This window comes from Onychostoma macrolepis, chromosome 07 (assembly GCF_012432095.1).
Source record: "Onychostoma macrolepis isolate SWU-2019 chromosome 07, ASM1243209v1, whole genome shotgun sequence".
In the NCBI taxonomy this organism is placed as follows: Eukaryota; Metazoa; Chordata; class Actinopteri; order Cypriniformes; family Cyprinidae; genus Onychostoma; species Onychostoma macrolepis.
This window is the reverse complement of record NC_081161.1, coordinates 34,688,104-34,711,273: the sequence shown is the minus strand read 5'-3', so window position 1 is coordinate 34,711,273 and position 23,170 is coordinate 34,688,104. Positions and strand designations below refer to the sequence as shown.

The following is a 23,170-nucleotide window of genomic DNA, read 5'->3' as shown; positions in this document are numbered from 1 at the left end:
TCTTTCGTCATTCAAAGGGTTTTCAAGTTTTCCTCAATTGCTTTGGCTCAATTCTTGAATGAGAATGTTTTTCTCAAAACAATATGTGACCCTGGACCACAAAACCAGTCTTAAGTCGCTGGGGTATATTTATAGCAATAGTCAAAAATACATTGTATGAGTCAAAATGATCAATTTTTCTTTTATGCCAGAAATCATTAGGATATTAAGTAAAGATCATGTTCCATGAAGATATTTTGTAAATTTCTTACCGTAAACATATCAAAACTTCATTTTTGATTAGTAATATGCATAGCTAAGAACTTAATTTGGACAACTTTAAAGGCGATTTTCTCAATATTTAGATTTTTTTGCACCCTCGGGTTCCAGATTTTAAAATAGTTGTATCTCGGGCCAAATATTGTCTGATCCTAACAAACCATACATCAATGGAAAGCTTATTTATTCAGCTTTCAGATGTTGTATAAATCTCAATTTCGAACAATTGACACTTAAGACTGGTTTTGTGGTCCATGGTCACATATGGTCAGATTTCTGAACAATAAACTAATTGTTCACACTAAATGCGAATTTCAAGTTTTATTACATCTGCAAAAAAGCTAGTTCCATTTTCTACTAAATGCACATGGCTTACTGATTTTTAGTGAAATTAAAATCTAAACATTGATCTCATGCAAAATGATCCCTTCAATTCTTAAAATCTGTCAGACATATATTTATGATATCTATGAATGTTTTTTTTTTTTGTTGTTGTTTACATGCACCACAGTGATTTTAAAAAATGTATTCATACAAATATGCATATTATTTTTTGTGTGCTTCAGTAGTGACATTTTTATCTACTGTTAAAACTGCATCTAAAAATCTCAGTGTGATACACAGCAGCATTCAGCTAGACAAAACTGACAGTCAATGTCAACAAAAAGCACATTTGTATATAACAAAGATTTTAACGATTGTCTACCAAAAAAAAAAAAAACATCTAAACATTTTGACCAGTATGGCTCACACGATGTCAAAACTTTTCATTTTGGTGACATAGGCCAATTTACAGACACAAAAACTAGGTTTTGAAGCACAAAATTATGTTTTGGGGCGAGGTACTACCTTTTGAAGGCATGCAGTATAGTTGTGATGTCCCATAAAACAATTATTACACATATAGTTTAGAGAATAAGATTGTTTCAAAATGAGCCAAAGCGACTGAGAAAAACCGTAATGTGCAGCCCAAGTGAGTTGAAAAACCTTTACATTATTAAACAGATGTGACAGCTGTGAAACTATTGAACAAGGTGACCGCAATCTGCTATTCTCCTAACTTGCAGTAGGTGGCCGTGTAGCACAGTTTTTCCTGTCAGACTGAATAAACAAGTCTTCCCTGGTTCAGCATATAGATTTATTTGTCTTTTAATATATACTGTTCAAACAAATACAAAACATAGAGTAAACAAGAAGACTCTGGTACAAACCATTCACCCCCAGTTATGTGTATTTGGTAATTTGAGTTTTATGGTCGTTATCCTTTTAAACTGTACATATCTTAATCTTATAATCTATAAAAGTCAATCTCCTTGATTTTTATGTAATTGTGAGGACATTCAAAATATTAACATCAATCAAATATGTGACAGAATTCATTTTGCATGGCTTTTGGTATCACCTGTATGAGAATGTGTGTGTGGAAGGGATAGCCAAATATTGCAGCACAATCAGAGTCGCAGCTTCCATATAAAATATACATAGTGTTTGTGTTTAGCACACAGTAGGCAGTGCTGGATACCGAGGCACAGCTCAGGAGCAGCATTACTGCAACCAAAGGTGCTCTGCACCTTCGATGATACATACAATGATTAAAGTTTACGCGGTCAGTTGAATAATGGATGATAACAGGGCAGAGGAACCAAAAGGCAGTGATTCTTGTGCAAGTATGAAGGTTATAGATTTGATATTATAGTCTGTGTAAGGAATGTGGGGGATTAAGCTCATGCAAAATGGATGTGCAATGAATTACACTGATATATATTGCTTTTTATACAGCACCTACACACTACAGATCTGCAAAAATAATAATAAAACAAAGAACAATTGGCACTTTTCCATAGTCTTCACAAGTGTGACATCAATACAGAGGCACAATACAAAGACCCTGTGACCACTAAAAAGCCTTACACGCTTGTATGGACAAGTGACATACATACTGAACACTTTAATCATGTATTCTTGAACTGAGCATATATTATTTACTTACACAAATGAATATATTTGAAGTAATTTTATTAGAAAATTAATTATCTTCAAGGCTCTCCATTTAGGTCTGTAGTTCAATTATTTAGTATATTAATGGAATCATCCAGACTATGTTTGTTAGCTTGATCGATTGTTGCTAGTCCCTTGTATTGCACCTACATTAACATCTACAGTCCATCTACACAATTATAATATATTGTGCATTAAAAGACTGATTTAAGGAGCTCTTCTGACATAATTGATTTCAAGTTTTTGAATATTCACATAATAAATGACAGGACCAAAACTATTACATTCTCACAGGCTTTCAGCTACATCACAGACACTATCTATGCAACACTACTGTTTTTCTTTTTTTTTTTTTCGCCATACATAACCAAACACGCTTTTGTGTGTATACTTGTGAAGTAATTGAACTGCGTGAAAGCAAACCTGCGGGTTATGACAGTGGCTATAAAGCCGATGGTGTCAGGAGCCATATTCTCTGTGTAAAGTCCACACAGAATGAAGATACCATTGCAACACTTCATTTCACAATGACCTCTTTAGGTTTTCACTGAACACTCTTTATCTTCAAAAACATCAGAAAGAAAAATACTCTTCAGCAGTGATAATAACTTTATACAGTTTATGTAAAAGTTTTAAGGCAAATAAAAGAGCTTAAATTGTATCAGTACCAGAGTAACCTGGTAGAAATCTACTCTGAACCACCACAATTGGTTCTTGTATATATGCCTTAAAAATATGATGATTAAAAAAAGATCCCAGAGCTTTCCTTCAGGAAAGAGAACAGAGAAAATAAATTGTAGAAGAACAATAATTTCATAATAGAACAGGACAATCAAAAATATCAAAATAAATAAAAAGAAATGCTTCTGAGTGTTTTGGTGTGATGTAATACACTTGAAATAAGAAAATGTCAAATTAAAATACAGCTTTGGCTTATAAAAAAACATTTATTCCTGGAAGTGTTGGGAGATAACTAAAAAAAGGAAAAATAAAGAGGGGGGTAAGAATTAGAACATTAGAATGTACTCAATAATAAATAAATAAATAAAATGAACCCTGCCACCATTTCAGGCGAAGCCATGATGTATTTTGGCATTTTTAGCATGAATGAAACAGAATTCTAATTCTCATAGAAAAGGAATGTTTCAGAAAGGTCTTTTTAAAAAATCAGACCTTTCCAAACCAGTGTTTATAAGTAATACATTCTAGAGCTTTATGCCATCCCACATTTTAATGTTGTAATTCTGTTGCACAGCAAATGGAGTAGAAAGCAGTTGCTAAGAGACTAGCAACTAGAGAGAACGGAGAACATTGAATAAGACCACTACAGCAGAACCACATGACCTGTGGAGCAGCTAGTCTCTGTTCATTACTCGCCTAAGCTTAGCCACTGCACTCCAGTGCAACCCCCTCTTTATGAAAAGGCAAAATACAGAGGTATTTAAAAATCTGAGTTTGATTTCCAGTGTCTAGCTGAATAAATCTGGCTGCCTGTATGTGAGTGAATGAGTGTGTCTCCATATGTCAGTTCAGCAGTCAGCTGATTTCGGTGTCTGCTCATCCTCGGCTGACAGTGGAACCGACTGTTCCTTCAGTTCGATCTCTTCTTCAGACTCCTCGTTTTTCTTCTCGTCCTCCATTGGGTAGACCACTACACAAAACTTCTGACCCAGGTATGTCATCTTGTCTGAAAACACAAAAAAAGGAATTCGGTTTACGTACCATACCATTTTTCAGGATTTTTTGATGAATAGTTATTTGAAATACAAATCTTTTGTACCATTATAAGTCAGTTTAATGCATCCTTGCTGTATAACAGTATAAATTACTCGAGTACATAGTTTCTCATAGTGATGTTATCATTAAGCTTAACACATCTTTGAACTGTGTTCAACTTACCAACAAATGTATTGAAACACTGTGGTTTGTTGTCCCAGTACACGCCCAAGAAATAGACAGGGACTCCAGTAAGCATGATGGCCAAGCCAATGCCACACACCACGGGCTCAGAGTACAGAGAGAAAATCAACAGGAAGGCCCAGAACAGCAAGTAGATGACAGGCCACACCAGACTGATCTGTGAGTAGCAGAAGTAACATTAACAGTCAGAAGGAAAAATTATCTTAAGGTTTCATCTTATATGGGACGTATATACCTGGAACTGGACAATCACAACATGATGCAAAGGTTATAGCAATATCAATACATCCACTGAATAGAATACCGGATAGATACAGAGGGTAAAACATCAGTCAAAAGCCAACAACTATTGAAATCACCGAGCAAAAACTTAGTAAAATGGTTAACACTGGCTTTCAGTAATTCTTAGGACTTACTTTAATTGGCCGGTGCATATCTGGTTGTTTAACCCGCAGCACGATCTGCCCCGCAACAGTGACACCATAGAAGAGGTAGTTGATGAAACCCACATAGTTGATGAGTGTGTACATGTCACTGGTGCACAACATCAGAAGCGTTGAGAGGCACTGCAAGAGAGCAAGAGAGGGTGTTTGATGTCACATCATGAAGACAACTCATGCTCAAGAAAAGTGAGCGTAAGGTATAAAGAAGAGGGAGAAGGGGTATATATATATATATATATATATATATATATATATATATATATATATATAATACTCACAGTGAAGAGCAGGGCTGGAATTGGGGTGCAGCGCTTCACATGAATCATAGCCAGTAAGCTAGGTAGATGACCTTCACGTGCACCCGAAGAACAACCTGAACAATGTGAGGAGGACCCAAGAATACTGTTATTTAGGATGCCAATATAATCATTAGAAGGGAGTATGTGAAGACACGAACAGACAGAAACAAGACAGATAGATAGATAGACAGACAGACAGACAGACAGACAGACAGACAGACAGACAGACAGACAGACAGACAGATATAGATAGATAGATAGACAGATATAGATAGATAGATAGATAGATAGATAGACAGACAGACAGACAGATAGATGGATAGACAGATACAGTAGATAGATAGATAGATTGATAGATAATTGAGGCTTGTGTATGAATTATGTATGGATGAATGGATGGATGGATGGATGGAGGGACTGACCGAGAGGAGGTGAAGAGGGAGCCGTTGACCCCCCCAAATGTGGACAAGGCCACAGAGATGGGCATGATCCATGACATCACTCCTAACAGCTTCTCACCAAACGTCTGGGAGAGAGCAACAGAGTAGTGAAGGAGAGAAAAGAGAGACAAGCAGAGGAAAAGAGGACGCTGGTCGAATACATGCATTATCATGTCCATAATATCTGTGCTGTTTCATTAAGAAAGTCATTAGAACTGAATGCAGAAGATTCTGGAGTCTGATATATCTGTTTGAATGGTATACTGGCAGGCATCAAGACCTCGTTCCAAGTATCAATCAAAGAACTTGAAATATTGATACTTGGGTAGATATGTCAAAGAATCTCCTGCATTAAGCAAAACAATCATTCAGTTTGCGATCTGGTAGTGTCTGAGTGGGAAGAATGGACACAGGTCACTCACCACAGCTACAGCATTAGAAGCCAGCAGTTCCTGAGGGCTCATGGCAGTGACGTAAGCAATGTTAGCGAAAACGTACACAAAGGTAACAAGGGGAATGGAGATGAAGATAGCACGGGGAAGGTTGCTGTAAGGAAAAATAAAAAACAAAAGTGTTCAGTCAGAAGAAGTACATTGCATTATTTCAGCTACCAACTACAACTACAGGCAGATTCCAGCTGCCACTTCAGAGCATTGTGTAAAATTAAGCAGTGATCCGTTTGGCTCTTTCTACTTGTGCGGTTTAATATACTGCACACCATTCCAACTATTGATCCATTATGTGGTTCTCTGCTGGATATTACAAACTTGTATCTTGTTAACGCTAATTAAATATTGAGAACACAGTGTTGAATTACTGTAAGCTCTTTGGATGAGAATTGGCTTACACATAGGGGTCGACGAGTTCCTCTGTGACATAATTGAGGAAATTCCAGCCACCGTAGGCGAAGGACCCCTGTAGAAATGCTAGAGCGATCAGACCGATATCATAGTCTTGAAACGGCTCGAAAGCATTGGCCGGCTCCAACCAGTAATACTCGCCTGGACAAAGAAGAAAGGGAACAATAGTGATGAAATATTCAGAGGGAAATTTGTCATAAAATGCCTCTTGTTTATTAGCTAGTTAGTTAATTTTTAGCAAAAGCTTTCACCCGAAACAGCTTAAAGTAATCACAAAAACAGCAACTGAAGGTCAAGTTCTCTGGACCAAAATATCATTGTGTGATTGTAGTACGTTTATACAAACTCAGCTAAAATCAACTGGATCAAGCTGGTAGTAATCTGGCTGAACTGGTAGGCCATCTTAGACCATTAAAAAACCTGGTGCTGGTATTTTTTTTTCCAGCAAGGCACATTTGATCAATATGGTCTACCATCTCTGACAGATTCCCACCAGCTAGTAATCTACCTAAAGCAGCTTGAACCAGTTAGAAACCAGCTACCATGTTCCAAAATACAACTACAACTTTTAACTGGTTTGAATTGGATTTTCTGAGCATACAATCTTTTTGTTCCCTAAGCCATAGTGTTAATACCACATTTCTAGGGTCAGGACTTTAGGTCACATGTACTCTCTGAACCCTCTCTGAGAGCATATGTGACCCTGAAGACCCCACATTAAAGAGCAGCCAGTGCCAACTAACCCAAATCCCGTTTTTTTTAGAGATTTGGCGCGGAATCACATCTGTCACTCTCATATTATCAGGTCAGCGTCTGAGCTAACAGGCCGTCGGCAGTGTGATCATTATTGAATCCTCTCTGGCGCATCAGCTGTGAAAGCTGCATTATCAGTGTTATTTTTTATTAGAGGGTTTGAACCCAGTGACTTCTGCTGAGACAACGAGACAGAGAGGGGAAGTGCTGTGCTTTTAGTTTTTCTGGAGATTTTACGGAGCTATTAGAGATGAAGCAACGTACCCAAGAGGACAGGGAGTCATGCATGCACACTTCTACAAACACACACACAAAAACAAGCATGGCACGTACAAATACATGTGCACACACACACACACACACATACATGATATTTAGCACAGACCTTCTTGAGTAGCCAGTAATATATAACAAGCACACACACATACAGAGACATATGGTGCCTACCCTTGCAGATTTGTACGATGCCCATGATGATGATAAGAATGAGGGCCAGAAGTTTCCCTGCAGTGAAGACATCCTGTACTCGTGTTGCCCAGCGCACGCTAGCACAATTCACCCAAGTCAGCAGCACTGAAACACAAAGATATGGAGGTTACAAGGCTGGTACACACACACATTATAAGCCTTTGGTGAGATTAATGGCGCCCTGCAGTTTGAGCAGTCTAGTATGCCAAAGGATTATAAAATAATGCTTTTAGCTATGAGGAATTAATCAGACACACAAATGATAAGCTTGGAATAGACCTTCAGGAACCCTTTTTAATATATATAAACATTTGAATGCACTGAGACAGTGAACATTACATCTGAGACAGATAGACAGGTGAAATAAGGTTAAAAAGGCAGCACAAAATAATTATACTAGGGAATTTCACCTTTTACAGTTACTGATTTAGCAGATGTTTTTATTCAAAAATGTATTCATTTTTCAATTCTACAACTGAGGCATTGATAGCATCATTCTACTGTAAACTTTCAAGCAGTGTTTTTTTACCTCATGATTTTAAAGAGATTACATGAAATGTTTGCACTTTTAAAAAAATTCAAAGGTGATAAAAATCAGGACAAAAAAGTAACTAGTTAGAACATGTAAAATATGTTTTCTTATACATTCATATACATTTTTACTAATTTAAATTTTTGTTGAAAAAGTAAATGTGCTAAATAACGCTCACAGTCACATGCACATGTCTTCTGATGGCATGTGACAGACATATTTGGTCATAAAATCAGAGAGACGCAAGTAAACTTTGAGTCTTGCACTTTTGAGAACTTGCAAGACATGCAAAAAGGCTCCTTCATGATTTGCACTTCAGAGTTCAGCTTTGTCCTTTTTCATTTACATGCTATTCATGTACTTGCAGACAAGCAGTAATTCAAATCACCCACCACAACAGGTAGTTAAACAGACTGATATTGCTATGTATATTTAATTAACCTATCAACAGAGCAATTATATACAAAACTAGTGTGAACTGGGCATGAATTGAGACAGTCTGTGTACAGTGGCCAAACACAGTGAGAATTCTTGGCTCTCATTCAGTGTCAAACTGCTTACACCTGGAACAGCATCTAGTCACGACAGTCGCTGACATTACAATGCAAGTCAACTGCAATAAGGTGGAGTGGTATATTTTGTTGCACAAAATCCTTGATAATTATTATTTGTGACTAATGGGACACAAACAGTTTGACAGAGCAAAGCGACACCCTGCCTAATAGCCTACAATGTGAAGGGAACGCAGTCAAACCAAACACTACAAAGCTTTGGGCAAGGAGGTGTAATCCTTATGTCTTATCTCTGTGTAAAAGCAACACTGCCTCGCTGTACAGAGCAATGACGTGCCTTTAACTGAGCCCAATCATGTCTTGAGATAAGGGCAGTGCATTCTGGGAAATGTACTGGATGGGACGTCTTAGAAGGTGGTGTTTGTGAAACTCTTTCAGAAAAGAAAAATAAGCAGAGACAGGACTAAGAAAGTTACAGAATAAACTGTTTCCCTACAGAATTGAGGTAGTGAAGTCTGCACTACATAGTATAACATGCTAATGCAAGCATGCAGAAACATTCCTTTGACAACAGCAATCTTACTGCAATAAGCTGCTTACAGTGGAGGTCACACACACACACACACACACACACACACGCACGCACGCACGCACACACACACACACACACACATACAGGCCAGAGTTACTCATTTAACATGTTATAGCCTTGATATCTTGGATTTGATGCAAGTACAAACGTGCTAAACAACTTTTCGCATATGGGCGCACTTTTAGCCTTGTGAAGTTGAATAAAAAAAACTTGTTCAAAAGTCACATAACACAGTCTCATAAATTTGAATAATCTGTCTAGTTTTAAGGTCTGTAAGAGGACAAACTTAGATTACAAGAGAAATTGTTAATATTTTACATTTTTCTGACCTGCAATGAACAAATGTAATTTCCATATCTCAATATACAGCTGTTATTTAAAAATAGAATAACTTATGCCACTTATGCCAATTGTCTAAGATAATTTTTGTAACTAGTTTTACCAGTTTCTCCACAATGTACAATAATTATACATTTGTCAATGAGATAAATGAACTGTCCTAAGGACCAAATGCTGAACTGTACACCTGTCACACTCTGAAATTTAATATTAGTTTGGGTAAGAGCTTATTAGAAAATAAATAACTTGAATTTTTATAATAAGTAGAACATGATCTCATATATTGTGGATAAATTTTTAATGTGTGATGAGAACTTTTTTTTAAAAAAATTTAAATGTGTGGTGATGGAAATGACAGGGTGTTGTGGAAATGACAATGAATTAACCTGAATGTAGAGAAACAGCAGAGATATTTATTAGAAAAAGTCTTAAACTCATCACACTCATTAAACTCAATTCACAAAGTCATTAAACATATCAGTTGTACTTTGTAACCATAAATGTCATTTCCACCACAGAGGCAGTGTGGTGGAAATGACTGTGGTGGAAATGACATTTCTGTAGTTTTTTGTGAAAAAATGGAAGATAGCTTCACTGATTAGCTTTGAATTAATACTTAGCATTTCATGTATGCAAAATACTCTTATCTAACTCACAATTTTTAGCTTTTTAAAAACACAGGTACAGCATGTTTGGAAATGACATAGAATAAATATTAACTGATCAAGCAATATTTACCTTGATTTTTCTTCATATTGATGAAAATTTAAATTCCTTCCATTTCCAACATGTGCTCTGATGTCACTGAAGATTTCCATAGAAACCACCTAAACAATCTTTCACATAAACTTTTTAAAGAGACATTACAGTGTTGTGGAGGAAATGACACCAATACTGTGCGACAGCTATATTTTGTATAAAAAGTAATATTGATAGTGATCTCACATTAAATACTATAATGTATTTTAATTATTTTACTAGTGCTTAATTCAGGTATATTAATAGTTACCACATAAGTCATATTTTTAAACTGTATTTTCATTGTTGAAGTTTAAAAGTCTGGGTGTGCGAAAAGGAGAAAACAGTGATTTGACACCTATAAGGAGGTTGAAAAGTATGAAAAAATCATAATAGAAAGGTAGTAAAAAGTTTTTAAGGTGGTTTTATTGTTAGTTTCACAAAGAAAGAGGAATTTGTCCAAAATTATATGTATTTTTAAATATGACCAAAGAACATAAAGTGCCCATAGTCTAAGAATCACCCATATACAACAGCCTGTTGAACACAATGGGCTCTGTTTTAAAACTTAGTGGACTGTCTTGCTCTTTTACTGCCTACATAGGCAGCATCCCAACTTAAAATGCATTGATCTGGAACACAAATAGCATGTCACAGGCAAAGTTTGTTTCACAATTGATTTCAATACAGTTAGCATGTTGCTAAGCTAAGCATGTGATACCAGCTATGATAAACCACAGTGCACATAAATATTTGGGTAAAATAGTGAGTTTTTAAGTAGATTTAACTTTTTAGTACATAACAAAATTGAATGACTTATACAGTAATTATAATAATATTCAACATTTCTCTCACTTATCACTTCTTAGATTGATTTTTTTTCACTGAGCTTGTCAGAATAGTTGTGTCCAATTTTGCATACTTCCCTTTTTTGTAGTATAAATAGTGTCTTTACGCTGAAAATTCCAAAAAGAAAAAGTGCCTTTATGATTAAAATACCTTGATGATGCAATCGACCTTCAGCTTTCCTTATGTAGCAAAGCCTAAGGGCATAGTGCGCCGTTTGAGACACAACTATTGCCTTATTGGATTGTCTTCTCTGAAAAATATAAATGCAATGTTTCCAGTTTTTGGCCAAAAGAAGGATGTCTCAAATGGTAGCAGTTTTTCTGACTACCTTTTGGAATAGTGTTTGTGTCAAGAGTATGCCTGTGTTCCCTTAAAATGCTGCCTACTTAGGCATGTTTTGAGAGAGAACAGTGCGTACACTTACAGACAAACTTTTCTCAGAATTGCTGTACTGTTCTAGAACAAAAGGCATTAAGGAGGTAAAGAGGTATAAAGCAGTAGGGTACAAGAGCAGGGACATCCTGTAAAACTGTGCCATAGTGTCCACTTTTGCCCTTTCACTCACTTCCTGCCGTTCTCTAAACAAAACAAAAGTTTAACTAAATAAGAAGAAAAAAGCTTCAGAGCAGCTTGAGAACATCTGGTTAGTTAAAAAAAAAAAAAAAAGTTCCAAACTGGACAAACAGCTTGTACTGGTTTACAAGCCAAAAGTTAAATAGATAATTCTCACTCAGATTCATAAAAAGATAAAAGGTTATGAACTGTTATTAAATTATTAATCTAACTACACAGCTGTTCTTAAATTGAAACTTATTGAAGAAAGGTGAAATATCACCTAATATCTTCTCTTGACATCTCTCTCTTTTCCTAGGGTCTCTGTTGTTTGTCTGTCTACATATAGCTTGCAGTATTTGTAGCTCCAGCGTGAAGTTTGCAGAAAGCCCACGCTCAAGGCTTCTTGACGCCTTGAAAAACATCATTCCATTCATCTTCACACATCCTTCTCTCTTTCACTCTCATCCCTCTCTATCCTCTGCATATTTTCCCACAATCTTTCTGTCCACTCTCCCAGGATAAGACCCCTTGGCCTTCTTCATTCACACATCAATTCATCTCGCTCTTTCTGTCAGTCCCCAAACTCTGTTTCTCTAGTCCTGGCTTTGAATGTTTTTTCACCTGAGCGTGATTTGACCTTATGGTCAAACATAAGAGGATGTAATGAAGTTTCCATTCCCGGCAAAAAAGTGTGCATGTGCTATCAGAGAAAAATGTATAAAATATACAAGTTTTAACAAGTGAATCACAAGCAGATGTGGAAATAGTGATTGTGTAAGATGTTGTTGCATCTGTGAGGTAAACAACACAAAACAATGTATTCAATATACAGGATTTATCATCTAAATCATCAAAATTTGTCATCTTATGAGTTTTCAAAACATTCAGATAACCTTAACATATTTTCACATCAAAACCAGATCCTCTTTTAAATGTGATTTTTTTTATTGCATTTAAAATGATTGATTCTACTTTTTATTAAAGTATAGAATTTTAATATCAGCCATGAACATGAAAATAATTATTATTGGTAATTATTAATTATTAATGGTATCTTAACAGTATTTTAATATTTGCAATACCAGGACAGGCGACTAGGAATTGACAATGCTTACTAAGGTAGGCCTTCAATTTTTAATGTGAGGCCTTATAGCAATATCAATAGTCGTCTTAATATGCATGTCAAAATCCCTAACATTCCTAAATACTAGGACAATGAGATCTTTGTTTCTCCTTTTGGTACTCACACAAGCAGATGGCAGCAAGAATACGCAGACCATTCTCTGGGGGGAAGCAGGTGGGGAACAGAGGCTGCAGGACATAGTTGGAGAAGGTGAGAGCAATAACCGCCTGGTTAGTGGGGTAGATCACCAACACAGCAATCCACAACCGCAGAAACCTGTAGCACAAAATCACACATAGATGTTATAATACTTCCCTAAAAAATGACTTAACTGTGTTTCATCTTAAAAAACACATAATAGTAATAACATGAATAACATTTTTTTTAGCTAGTGATAGGCATTGTGTTATTTGCATATTGCAATACCTTTATTCTTAGGATAGACTCTCTTTATCACTATCATTTGTTGGTGCTGAGTGAAATCGAGTCACGACTGAGTGACCAGCTAATCAAAGGTTGTTGGCATGTGAGCAAAGCCAGGGCTGTAAGGTTTGATTGACCACTTACTGCCTATTATTGGATTAATAAATTTCTAATGGCAGATACAACTACTTCACCAAACAGCTGCAATGCTAATGCTGTTAACAAGTTAATTGCTATATAATGACAGATAATGGTGTTTACTCATTGAAAGGAAATTACAGGCGCTTGAGGAGACAAAACCAGCTATTCATCATGAATTTTTTCAGCTATCCGCTTTATATGGTTTTACATGAAAATAGTAATATTTATTGCACATTACATTACAATTTCAAAAGTCCACAGTAACTCAGAATATTTTGTCTGTGATGGCTGCAAACTAAAAAAAAAAAAAAAAAAAAAAAAAATATATATATATATATATAAAATTATTTTTCTTGAAGTTGAATTTATGACTTATTCTGACTTACTGTCATCACCCTACACAATAAGGTTTCCATTATTAATAATAAGTCACCTACTTAAAAATTAAAAGTGGATGCAGCTTTTGGAAATAATATAGACTTTGGACTTTGACTGTTTAGAAGTAGCCTCTGGAACTAATATTAAAACCAATGTGTGGCTGAAAACCTCACCCTGCCAGCCCTCCGAAGATGTCCTTGACATAAGAGTAGTCGCCTCCAGATTTGGGGATAGTAACGCCCAGCTCAGCGTAGCAGAGTGCGCCGATCGCTGTTATAACGCCTGTGACGATCCATACGATGAGGGCCAGGCCCACTGAACTGGCATTTTCCAACACTCCCTTTGGGCTGACAAAGATTCCAGAGCCAATAATATTACCTGTAAAAGAAAAAAACAAAGAGGTTGAGAAAACAAAGAATGGGAGCTGTCATGTCACTATATAAGCTTTCAATTCTCAACATGAACTCCAAAAAAGCACTGATTATGTGTAACAGACCTATGCCTAATGGATGTCTGGAGGAATCTACTAAAGCGCTCCAATTTAAAAGCCATTTGAATGAAATAGACTTTATCTTAAGTGAGGATTTAGATTTTACATTTGTAGAAATGCATTAAAGATATACATTTTAAAGTCAATATTTATTTTTATGTTTTGATCCATATTATAAATCTATACAACTTTGTTGAAAAAAGTAAATTATAACACAGTACTATACAAAACTATAATTGTGTGTGCACACAGAAATTCACTCCAGCGTGCTCTTAAAGATAAAACATTCTTCAAGAGATTAAATTTTTGTCCTAATCTGTCTCTATCTTTTTAAATTAGTGCTAGATCATTATCTGAATCTCAAAATAGACAGAAACATATAGTTTCCCAATTTTGGCTGGTAAATATCCAATATGGTGCTTCCCTTATTTTAGACATCCTAAATTACTTCCCTACTTTTATGCACCCTAAAATATATAGAAAGGCACGATGAGATGACAGTGTGACACGCTTCAGGAAATATAGATATCAGTGAGACCTAATAGTGACAAAGAGAAAATAGGGGCTATTAAAAAAAAACTGAAGAATAGCAGGATCACAAGGAAATGAAAATGAGAGAAAAAGAGAAGGAAGGAGGAGGGAGAACCAAGAGAGAGAAAGCAGGTGGTGAAAATGATTCACAGAGAGCAGACTGTAATTTGCTGAGTTAGTATTCAGCGTGATTAATGGAGTGAGTACACACAGCAAATTTATGGGGGAGTGTGTATTTGTCTAGCTGTATAAAAAGGTGTGCACTTAGTGCAGTAGTGCACCAACAATGTGTGATCAATGTCTGTTTGTGATACATATATTGGCCCCAAAAATATTTAGCTAATTATTTCACTCGTAAAAATGTCTAAATTGCATTGCATTAGGTACAAAAAATATAAAACAAAGTGGGATTTAATTTCAATTATATGAGCCATTACTGATTATTTTTACCCAACTGGTCAATTTTAGCAGATGAATTAGGTCATGTTCAATCCGGTTCAATATGTTTATGTTCCATACATCCACAGACAAGACAAGCAGAAAGTGCCACAATATATTTAGTCTTAATTCTGAGAAATATATCTATTGTTCAATCATCTCGAATTGAAATACTTAAAGGGGTCAACGGATGCCCATTTTCCTCAAGTTGATTTGATTCTTTAGGGTCTTAATGAAAAGTCTATAACATACTTTGGTTAAAATTTCTCAATGGTAGTGTAAAAAACACCCTTTTTGCCTTGTCAAAATCAGCTCTGTTCATAGCAAGCCGTTTCCTTGCTTTAAATGCTAATGGGCTCTGCTGACCCCGCCCCTCTCTTCTGTGGGGTGATGAGCAGACTGTAAACTTCAGCCGCAAAACTTGCTAACTAGCACATTATTAGGAAAGGTGATTTGCAAAGATTCATAAAAAACCCTTATACACACTACTTCTGTAGATGAAGCTGGATCACAAATGATTCGCACGAACATAGATGCATTTAGGTAGATCAGGGGCGCATTCACTTCAAAAACAAACGTTAATCCTCTGCGTCTTCAGCAGCTCAGATGGGAGTAAATGACGACTGCTATGTACATTATTACATCCAACAACAAAAGACCTCAATCGCTTAATCGGAGACATTCTTGTCTTCCCCTGCACCGGAAGTTGACACAATGGTGGACAGCTCTTAGCTCACTCAGGGTGGGTCTAAGGTAAGACGGCCTTGTCAATCAACTATCGTGGGCGTGGCCTGTACAGAACTACGTCATTCTGACAGGAATCTCAGAATAGCCTGATTTGAGAAAGGGGATTTAAGAAAAAAAAACACTGGGTGGATTTTTATCATTATAGGGTGGATGTGTACACACACTTCTAACACATTTATGTTCAAACAACATGTAAAGTGAATTTTGCATCCGATGACCGCTTTAAAAGTGTTTTTGTCATATAAAATAAATTCCAGCTGGTTAGATATTTTGTTATACAATACAAAGATGTTCATACACTTTTAAGCATCCAAATATTTTTTGAGGTCACTGTACTGTATGAGAGAATGCATTGTGCAAATGCAAACTTGCAAATGTAAACCACCATTTCTACAATGAAACAATGTCTAATTCAGAACAACTAATCTATTACAATAAAAGGTACACACACAAAACTAGTCAGACTTTACTAAAAAGGTGCATTTCCACCAAATCCACATGAAGTGCTCAAAAACCAGAGGAATGTCAAAAGAAGACTCCCATGTGACTTAGGCAAACTGGACAAAGGAAAAAAGATTTCTTAAGCAAAAACTGCCGTTCTAATATGTGAGTCAGTTTGTTGAGTGACTACCGCCTTTGCACATGGACTGTAACTGTGGTTTATACTTTAATCTTCCCTGATTGCACTACATGTCTGGGCTTTTTACACAAACCGATTCATGTGGAAATTCAGGTCTGCGTGAGCTGGAGTGTTTCTGCCTTATTACCTCTGTGCCCTTGAGTAAGGCAACTAGTCTTGGTTTTCCTGTGGGATTGTCACAGCAATTGTGTTCTGTAAATCACTTTGGATATAAGTGTCCGTTAAACATAGCCACTATAAACAAGTATGACTTCTTTTCTACAGCCACTGCTGTCATGATTCATTCACAGAATAATCTCATCTAAAAGAATATCCATAAACCTTTATGACTAGACCGGATCATTCAGCTTCTGTCTTTGGATATTCTCCCTCTTCAGTTCTCTCCTTTAATCTCTGTTGTGAAAATGCTCTGTCAAGATATGATTATCACAAATTTCAGCATGTCCCATGACCTCAAAGTACAAGTTACACAACTTTATACAATCATAGGTATCTTTTACTATTGCCAAAGCATGATTGATCTGGTTTCAGCCAGCCAGAGTATTATTTGACTATATGGAAGCTGTGAAATGTGGACATCAACACGTTTTAAACTGTGATCCTTAAAGGGGCTGATAAATCATTGTGCACACTTGTAGATTGAGAAGTTTTGCTGACTCGAGTGGAAAAAAAACGCAGATGGATTTCCTGTTCATACTGCATCCTTTTGCTTCCCTAGTGAGTGTTCACCGCACAAACATCACAGGCAACACAGCAGCAATCCCTGATTTAACATTCTAGTTTGTCAATCTACTCACATTGATCTAATCAAGCCTTGTCAAACACTACATAGAAGTCACGCCTTTCAGTTCAAAGCCCTTTTATCCAAAAGTGTCATCTGGCTTTTTACTGTAGAACATGCATGCAAATTAGCTGCACCAGCTTGAAAAATACTGTTTTGTAGCATGATTTTAGATTGGTAAAAAGCTAAATTTATGATAGCATTGTTGTCAGATTTGAAACATTAAGGTGCAGTCACATCTACTGTTTTTGGCAAATTTTCGCAGACAAAATCCAGTAATTTTAACAAATCCACACATCAGGAATTTCACATGAAGGCGAAAGATTTCCCCACATGGATTTTGCAGTGGGTTCAAGTTGGTCATGTGAATTTGGTGCGACCAGAAAGCTGCTTGGTTAGTTACTTTTTGTGAGCTGTGCTTCATATCAATACACTATAAACAATTATCAATAAACTTTTTGCCTGTGAAATTTTGCTAACAAGACTGCAGCTTTATTCAGGATTTAGGTCATTGATTGCCTACATGCATTATAGCTGCACAGGGTGGCGCCAAAGTGGCCACAGTGAACTGATTTACCTAAAATGAGTTCACTCTTTGCTATCAGCTTATCATATTTGCACGTCTATCACTGTGCGGAGACATGGCTCATATATTGTGCAGTGATGTGCAATCCTGGTACTTTGGTACTTTTATTTATTGCTCTTGCTATCATGCTTGCTGAGGTGAATCCCTGTCAACTGTCCAATTGATTTTCTTTCATGCCTCTATTGAGCCAACTGTTTCTGTGGGTCTGTAGCCTTGGAAAACAGATGTTTCCCTTTTACAAATTCACATATAAAAATCAGAGTTTGGGTTAACGAAGCAAGCCATTTGAACAAAAACATGGTCTCTTTTCATTAAATAAAACAGGTTCCACTGTGATCTGTAATGGTTTGTATGATCACCACATACTATCAACACTGGTTTTCGGTTCTACATCAAACTGCAACTGAGAAAGAAAGTAAAGATCAAGACTTTTAGTTTTATTGGCTGAGGAGCACACAATCCAAATATATTCAATGTTGATTATATATATAAATTATTTTCACTTTGATTTCATTTGAATCATCTTACTGGAGGATTAATTGAGTTGCTGACTGGTTACACACATAAAACTTTATAAGCTTGTAACCAGCTTGATGTATGATGTTCTCCAATCAATCCAAAAGCATCTCTCTGTTACATGTGAGGCCAGTTTGCTCTTTGATATCTGGATCATTTCACAATCTCTTTCTCTTTCATTCACCTACAGAAGGTCTGTCAACCTTTCCTCTTCTAAAATAATTTTTCTGGCACGTGTTTCCATTCTGACAATCCATCTAAATCAACATCCAAATTGGGGCTATGCAAAAACTACAAAAAGTTCGCTTTCAGGTCCATGCTTCATTTCCAGGTAAATGAGGGTTCAATATCACACTGAAGGGGTTGATAAGGATAAGAATAGCAGCAGTTATAAAGTATTTTGATAAATTTAATGAAGCACACAGAGAACAAAGTCTTGATGAAAGCTTTGAGTGATCCGAAGCGACAATCACCTGATAATAATGTTCACGTGGGACGACTGAGAACATGTGAATGTGTGACCTGAACCGAAGAGGATTATCATATAGCTGCAGTTAAAATGTGGGTTGGGATTATCTTGGGTGGGTTTTGCTTTTCAAATATATTTTTATAGCTTAATGCTGCCTAAAGCAATAAATGAGAATTGCTCTGCGATGTACTCAACAATAACCAACTTGACATTTTAACAAAAGTTCAGTCACGTTTCCTGTCTTCACTTCCAACTCACTTTGTGGTTTCTCTGCCACTGACTTTTCTTTCTTTTTGTTTTTTTTATGAAATCCAGAAAAGAAAGTGAAGAAGAACACTAATTTGACACAAGCATGGCAGGTGCATTTCTTTTTTAAATTCTTGTTTAAACCATAATGTTCTATTCTGAACAAAAAAAAAAAAAAGGAAAAAAAAAAAAAAGCACATGCTTATTTTGCAGAAATCCATAGGCTAATGACAGTAGTAGTGATACTTAAAAATTGTCAGTTACCAAATCTGCTGACACCCTTCATTGTTTTGAGTAAAAATATTCTTCTTTTATATGCACATGTTGTTTGCTATCATTACTTTGTTAATATTTAACTACAAGAGACTGATCTATAGTGAACTATAGTATTTGTCACAATGATTAATAAAAAAAAATCATTAAACTGCAACACATGCTAAACATAATGTCCATGAATATTTTAGAGTAACAACATTATTGTGTGCAAACAAAGATTAACATTGAAAATATTAAAATCGAAATGCTATCGTTATCAGCCATTAAAAACCCTTATCATGCTCTACTTCAGTGTGTGCGCTATATATAGAGCCTATATTCATTCATATATAGGGTGAAGTCAGCTAAAATGGGCTATCAGGTAAAATGGGCCAAATAAGGTTGTAGCATCATATCTCTTTAAATTTTTAAAGAAAATCACAATAACTGATCTTGCATTGTTGCGTCAACACTTGTTGACATGTAACCATAATTTTTACTGGTCTGAGTTTTTTTAAGGAGGGCAGGGCAGAGTGTTACATGAAGCTTGTCAGAGAAATTGTAAGGTAATTGAGCCTGACATAGAAAATTTCATTCATCACTAATAAGATTACTAAGGCAATTATAAGTAAGCTTACCAACAAAGCAAAGGTTTATGAACAATGTTTTGACATGCTCTTTCAAAAAAAAAAAAAAGTTTAATTTATAAAAGAAACTTTGATTTTTGTGAAAAAAGGTCATTTTAGGTAGAAATGGCTGGTTAAGCTAAAATGGGCCACAATTTTCAGCTAAAATGGGTTGCATACACGCACACACTTTTAGACAGATATTGAGGGTGAAAAATAGGTTTAGAGGCCTAGATATGTATCCATACTAAATTTTAACAGTCTTTTAAAAACTTGCATTGCAGGTAGTATGGCAGGAGGACAAGCAAAGAAAGGAAAAAGAGAGACAAGAGAAAGGGAAAGGATCCTGAAAGAATGTCAGTAAAATGGGCTGCATACACACACACTTACACATAAATTGAGGGTGAAAATAGGTTTATAGGCCTACTGTAGATATGTATCCATACAAAATCTTAACAGTCTTTAAAAAAATACAAGCATACACACATACATGCACACAAAAGACACCAATGCACTGAAACACACACCTATACAACATGATCAGTTCATTTTTAATTGAATTGTTTAATTAAATTTTCAACTTTCTATTTAATGAAATACATTTATGGTGTTGCTGTGGCACACTAAAGACAATAGTGTCAACTTGCTGTTAATAATAAAGTGATTTAAGCTGAAATTACTTGTGTTATTTTATATTGGCCCATTTTAACTGAACAGCTGGCCCATTTTACCTGAATGTTGTGCCAGCATTGTGCCTGAAAAATATCTTTAAGAGACCCATGCTAATTTATAAGAATATCATTAGATCTCATGCATAGCTTGGCCCATTTTTATATATATATATATATATATATAATTTTCCCAACGTAAATTACCTATTTTCCATTTCATAAGACTGATTAGTGTGTGAGAGAGAAGCAGACTGGAAGATTTCAGTTTCATTCAGCATTCTCCAGTCAAGCGCATGCTTTACCGTACATCCGTTAAAAACCCCTATGACAAATATATTTAAAGGAACAACAGAACACCCACCAACAATAATGCCACAAGCACTGACGAGACCGATCTCCTTCTTCAACGCCACCGATGACTGTCCTGCTGCATTCCCCGTGTCTGCGGCTGCATCCTCGCTGGTGCTCGGGGCTGCGCTGCCTCTTTGTCTCGGTCCATCCGTCATGTTGATTGTTAATTGAGATGTTCAGTCCTCGGTATTGAGCGGTGATGCTAGAGCCGCGTACCGCTGGTCAGATCTCAGATAGCGACTCTAAAGTACACATAAACAGCCCGTATACTATCTCGAGCAAAATATGCTATGCGCCCTTTATCTTTCCTTTCTTATGAACGTGAGGCTTCTCTGAAGCATGTGTCAGTAAATATTGTGTGTAGTGGCGGTGAAAGGTTATACAATACAATTAAAATAAGGCACTGTCCGATGCTACTGAATACTAATTTCCTTTCCGTGCGTTAAAAATCCATATAGCCTACAGCACTAATTTCGAGCGTATAAAAAAAACTACAGTAACACTCCAGTCGCAACTTTTATGTATCCTTTTGTTGCAGTCTGTGAAGGCTATCCAGGTTTTAATCTGTCGTTTAAACCAAAACGCCACGCCACCAAATCTGTTCACAGATGTCTCCTTCCTGTAGCCTACCTTTCAAATGTCGGGTGCTTCCTCGTTCTTAAGATAACGCGTGCATCGTTTTGGCAAGGACTCCTGCCAAACGCCTTTGGGTAGTTCGGTGTCCGCGCGCTGAAAACAGTTCGCGTCTCCAGTGATATCCAAAGCACCAGTGGCCCAAGAGCCTCCAGTCTGTAGTATATACTCCTTATGTCAGCCCCCTCCTATCCGCCTCCATAAGTACAGTCGCACCTCCTCCCCTTCCCCCGCGTCACTCTTGTTTTTGTGGTCTACACACCTCCCTCATAAGCCCTTGCAAGCTGTTCAACTGCACGGTAAGGAATATGACCTACCTCAACCAAACAATATACAATTTCATTTTTCTGTCGCTTCTTTCTAAACATCTCGATGTGTCTGCTTCCAAAGCCTGGTGGAAATATTACACAATAATACTATCTCACGAAGAAGGCTGAGGGACTTTAAAATGCTTTACAAATGCTCTTCTAGTGTGTATGTACACCTTTTAGTAACCACACGTATTAGTATGATTAAACGTTTTAGTAAGTAGGCTACACACAATAGTATTTGCACCTGCCACTAGAGATAGTAACCATAACCAGAAAGTAACCATAGCAACGGCTTGTGCGCTTTCCGTTGCAGCTTGTGTGTGTGTGTGTGTGTGTGTATATATATATATATATATATATATATATATATATATAGATATATATATATATATTTTTTTTTATGTGTCCACAGATCCCTCATTAACAAATATAAATAGGCACAAAACATATGTAGCCATAATAGGCTATGCTTTCATAGATCACTTTTTCCCCCCAGAGACATCTGAGGTGTGTGTATGTAGGCCTATATATATTATGGCTAAATATGTTTTTGTGCCTATTTGTTAATGAGGGATCTGTGGACACATCGCTGTTTTAAATTTTTTTTAAATATGTAAACAGAGTAGAAGTTATAGATTTTATTTTAAAATAAAAGCTAAAATTAGATGCCAGGCCCCAAATGGCATGTATTATTATTTGTAAATGAATTATTTTAAATATTTAAAATAATACAAAATATTATTATTTTTTAATTTATTACTTATTGTAATTAATGGGGTTATTATTTAATAATTTCATAAATTAGATGTACATTTTATCTTTGTTTTCAATAAAGCCCATTAAATTTGCATTCATAGTGTTGCTATTATGACATATCTCCCCTCTTTTAATACTTGACATTTTGTGCTATAACAACTAAATTAGCGACTGTTTCTATTTATTTCCTATAATAACAAATTGGATGATGCATCATCATCCTGCACATGCTAAACTTATATATAAATTTAAAAGTAAGTCCACGTTGCTTTTAAAGGGGGTATCTTCTCCCATTTTACCCTGTATATAAGTTAATATGTCTGACCCTGTCAGTTAAACACTGTAAAAAAAAATTATATTATCAACGATGTAAGCAATTTCAACTTAATTTTTTAAGTTATCTGAGATTCAACTTGACTTTTTTTTAAGGTCAGTTTAATATAATTTAAGTTGAAATGACTTGTACAGCCAGTCTGATGGAACTTAAACATGTACGGGCAAT

General features: G+C 36.1%; 1 protein-coding gene across 1 annotated transcript; it reads right to left on the bottom strand.

The window, feature by feature from the left end:
- Positions 1–1,378: 1,378 nt before the first annotated feature.
- Positions 1,379–21,815, bottom strand: slc7a8a (solute carrier family 7 member 8a). Its single transcript, XM_058782431.1, is given in 13 exon segments — positions 1,379–3,943; positions 4,156–4,333; positions 4,593–4,742; positions 4,898–4,982; positions 4,984–4,992; positions 5,341–5,444; positions 5,781–5,904; positions 6,206–6,359; positions 7,419–7,544; positions 12,804–12,955; positions 13,795–13,999; positions 20,979–21,210; positions 21,599–21,815. Coding segments are annotated over 12 exon segments (1,590 nt in total). The 5' UTR covers positions 21,124–21,210; positions 21,599–21,815; the 3' UTR covers positions 1,379–3,785.
- Between the last annotated feature and the right edge of the window lie 1,355 nt (positions 21,816–23,170).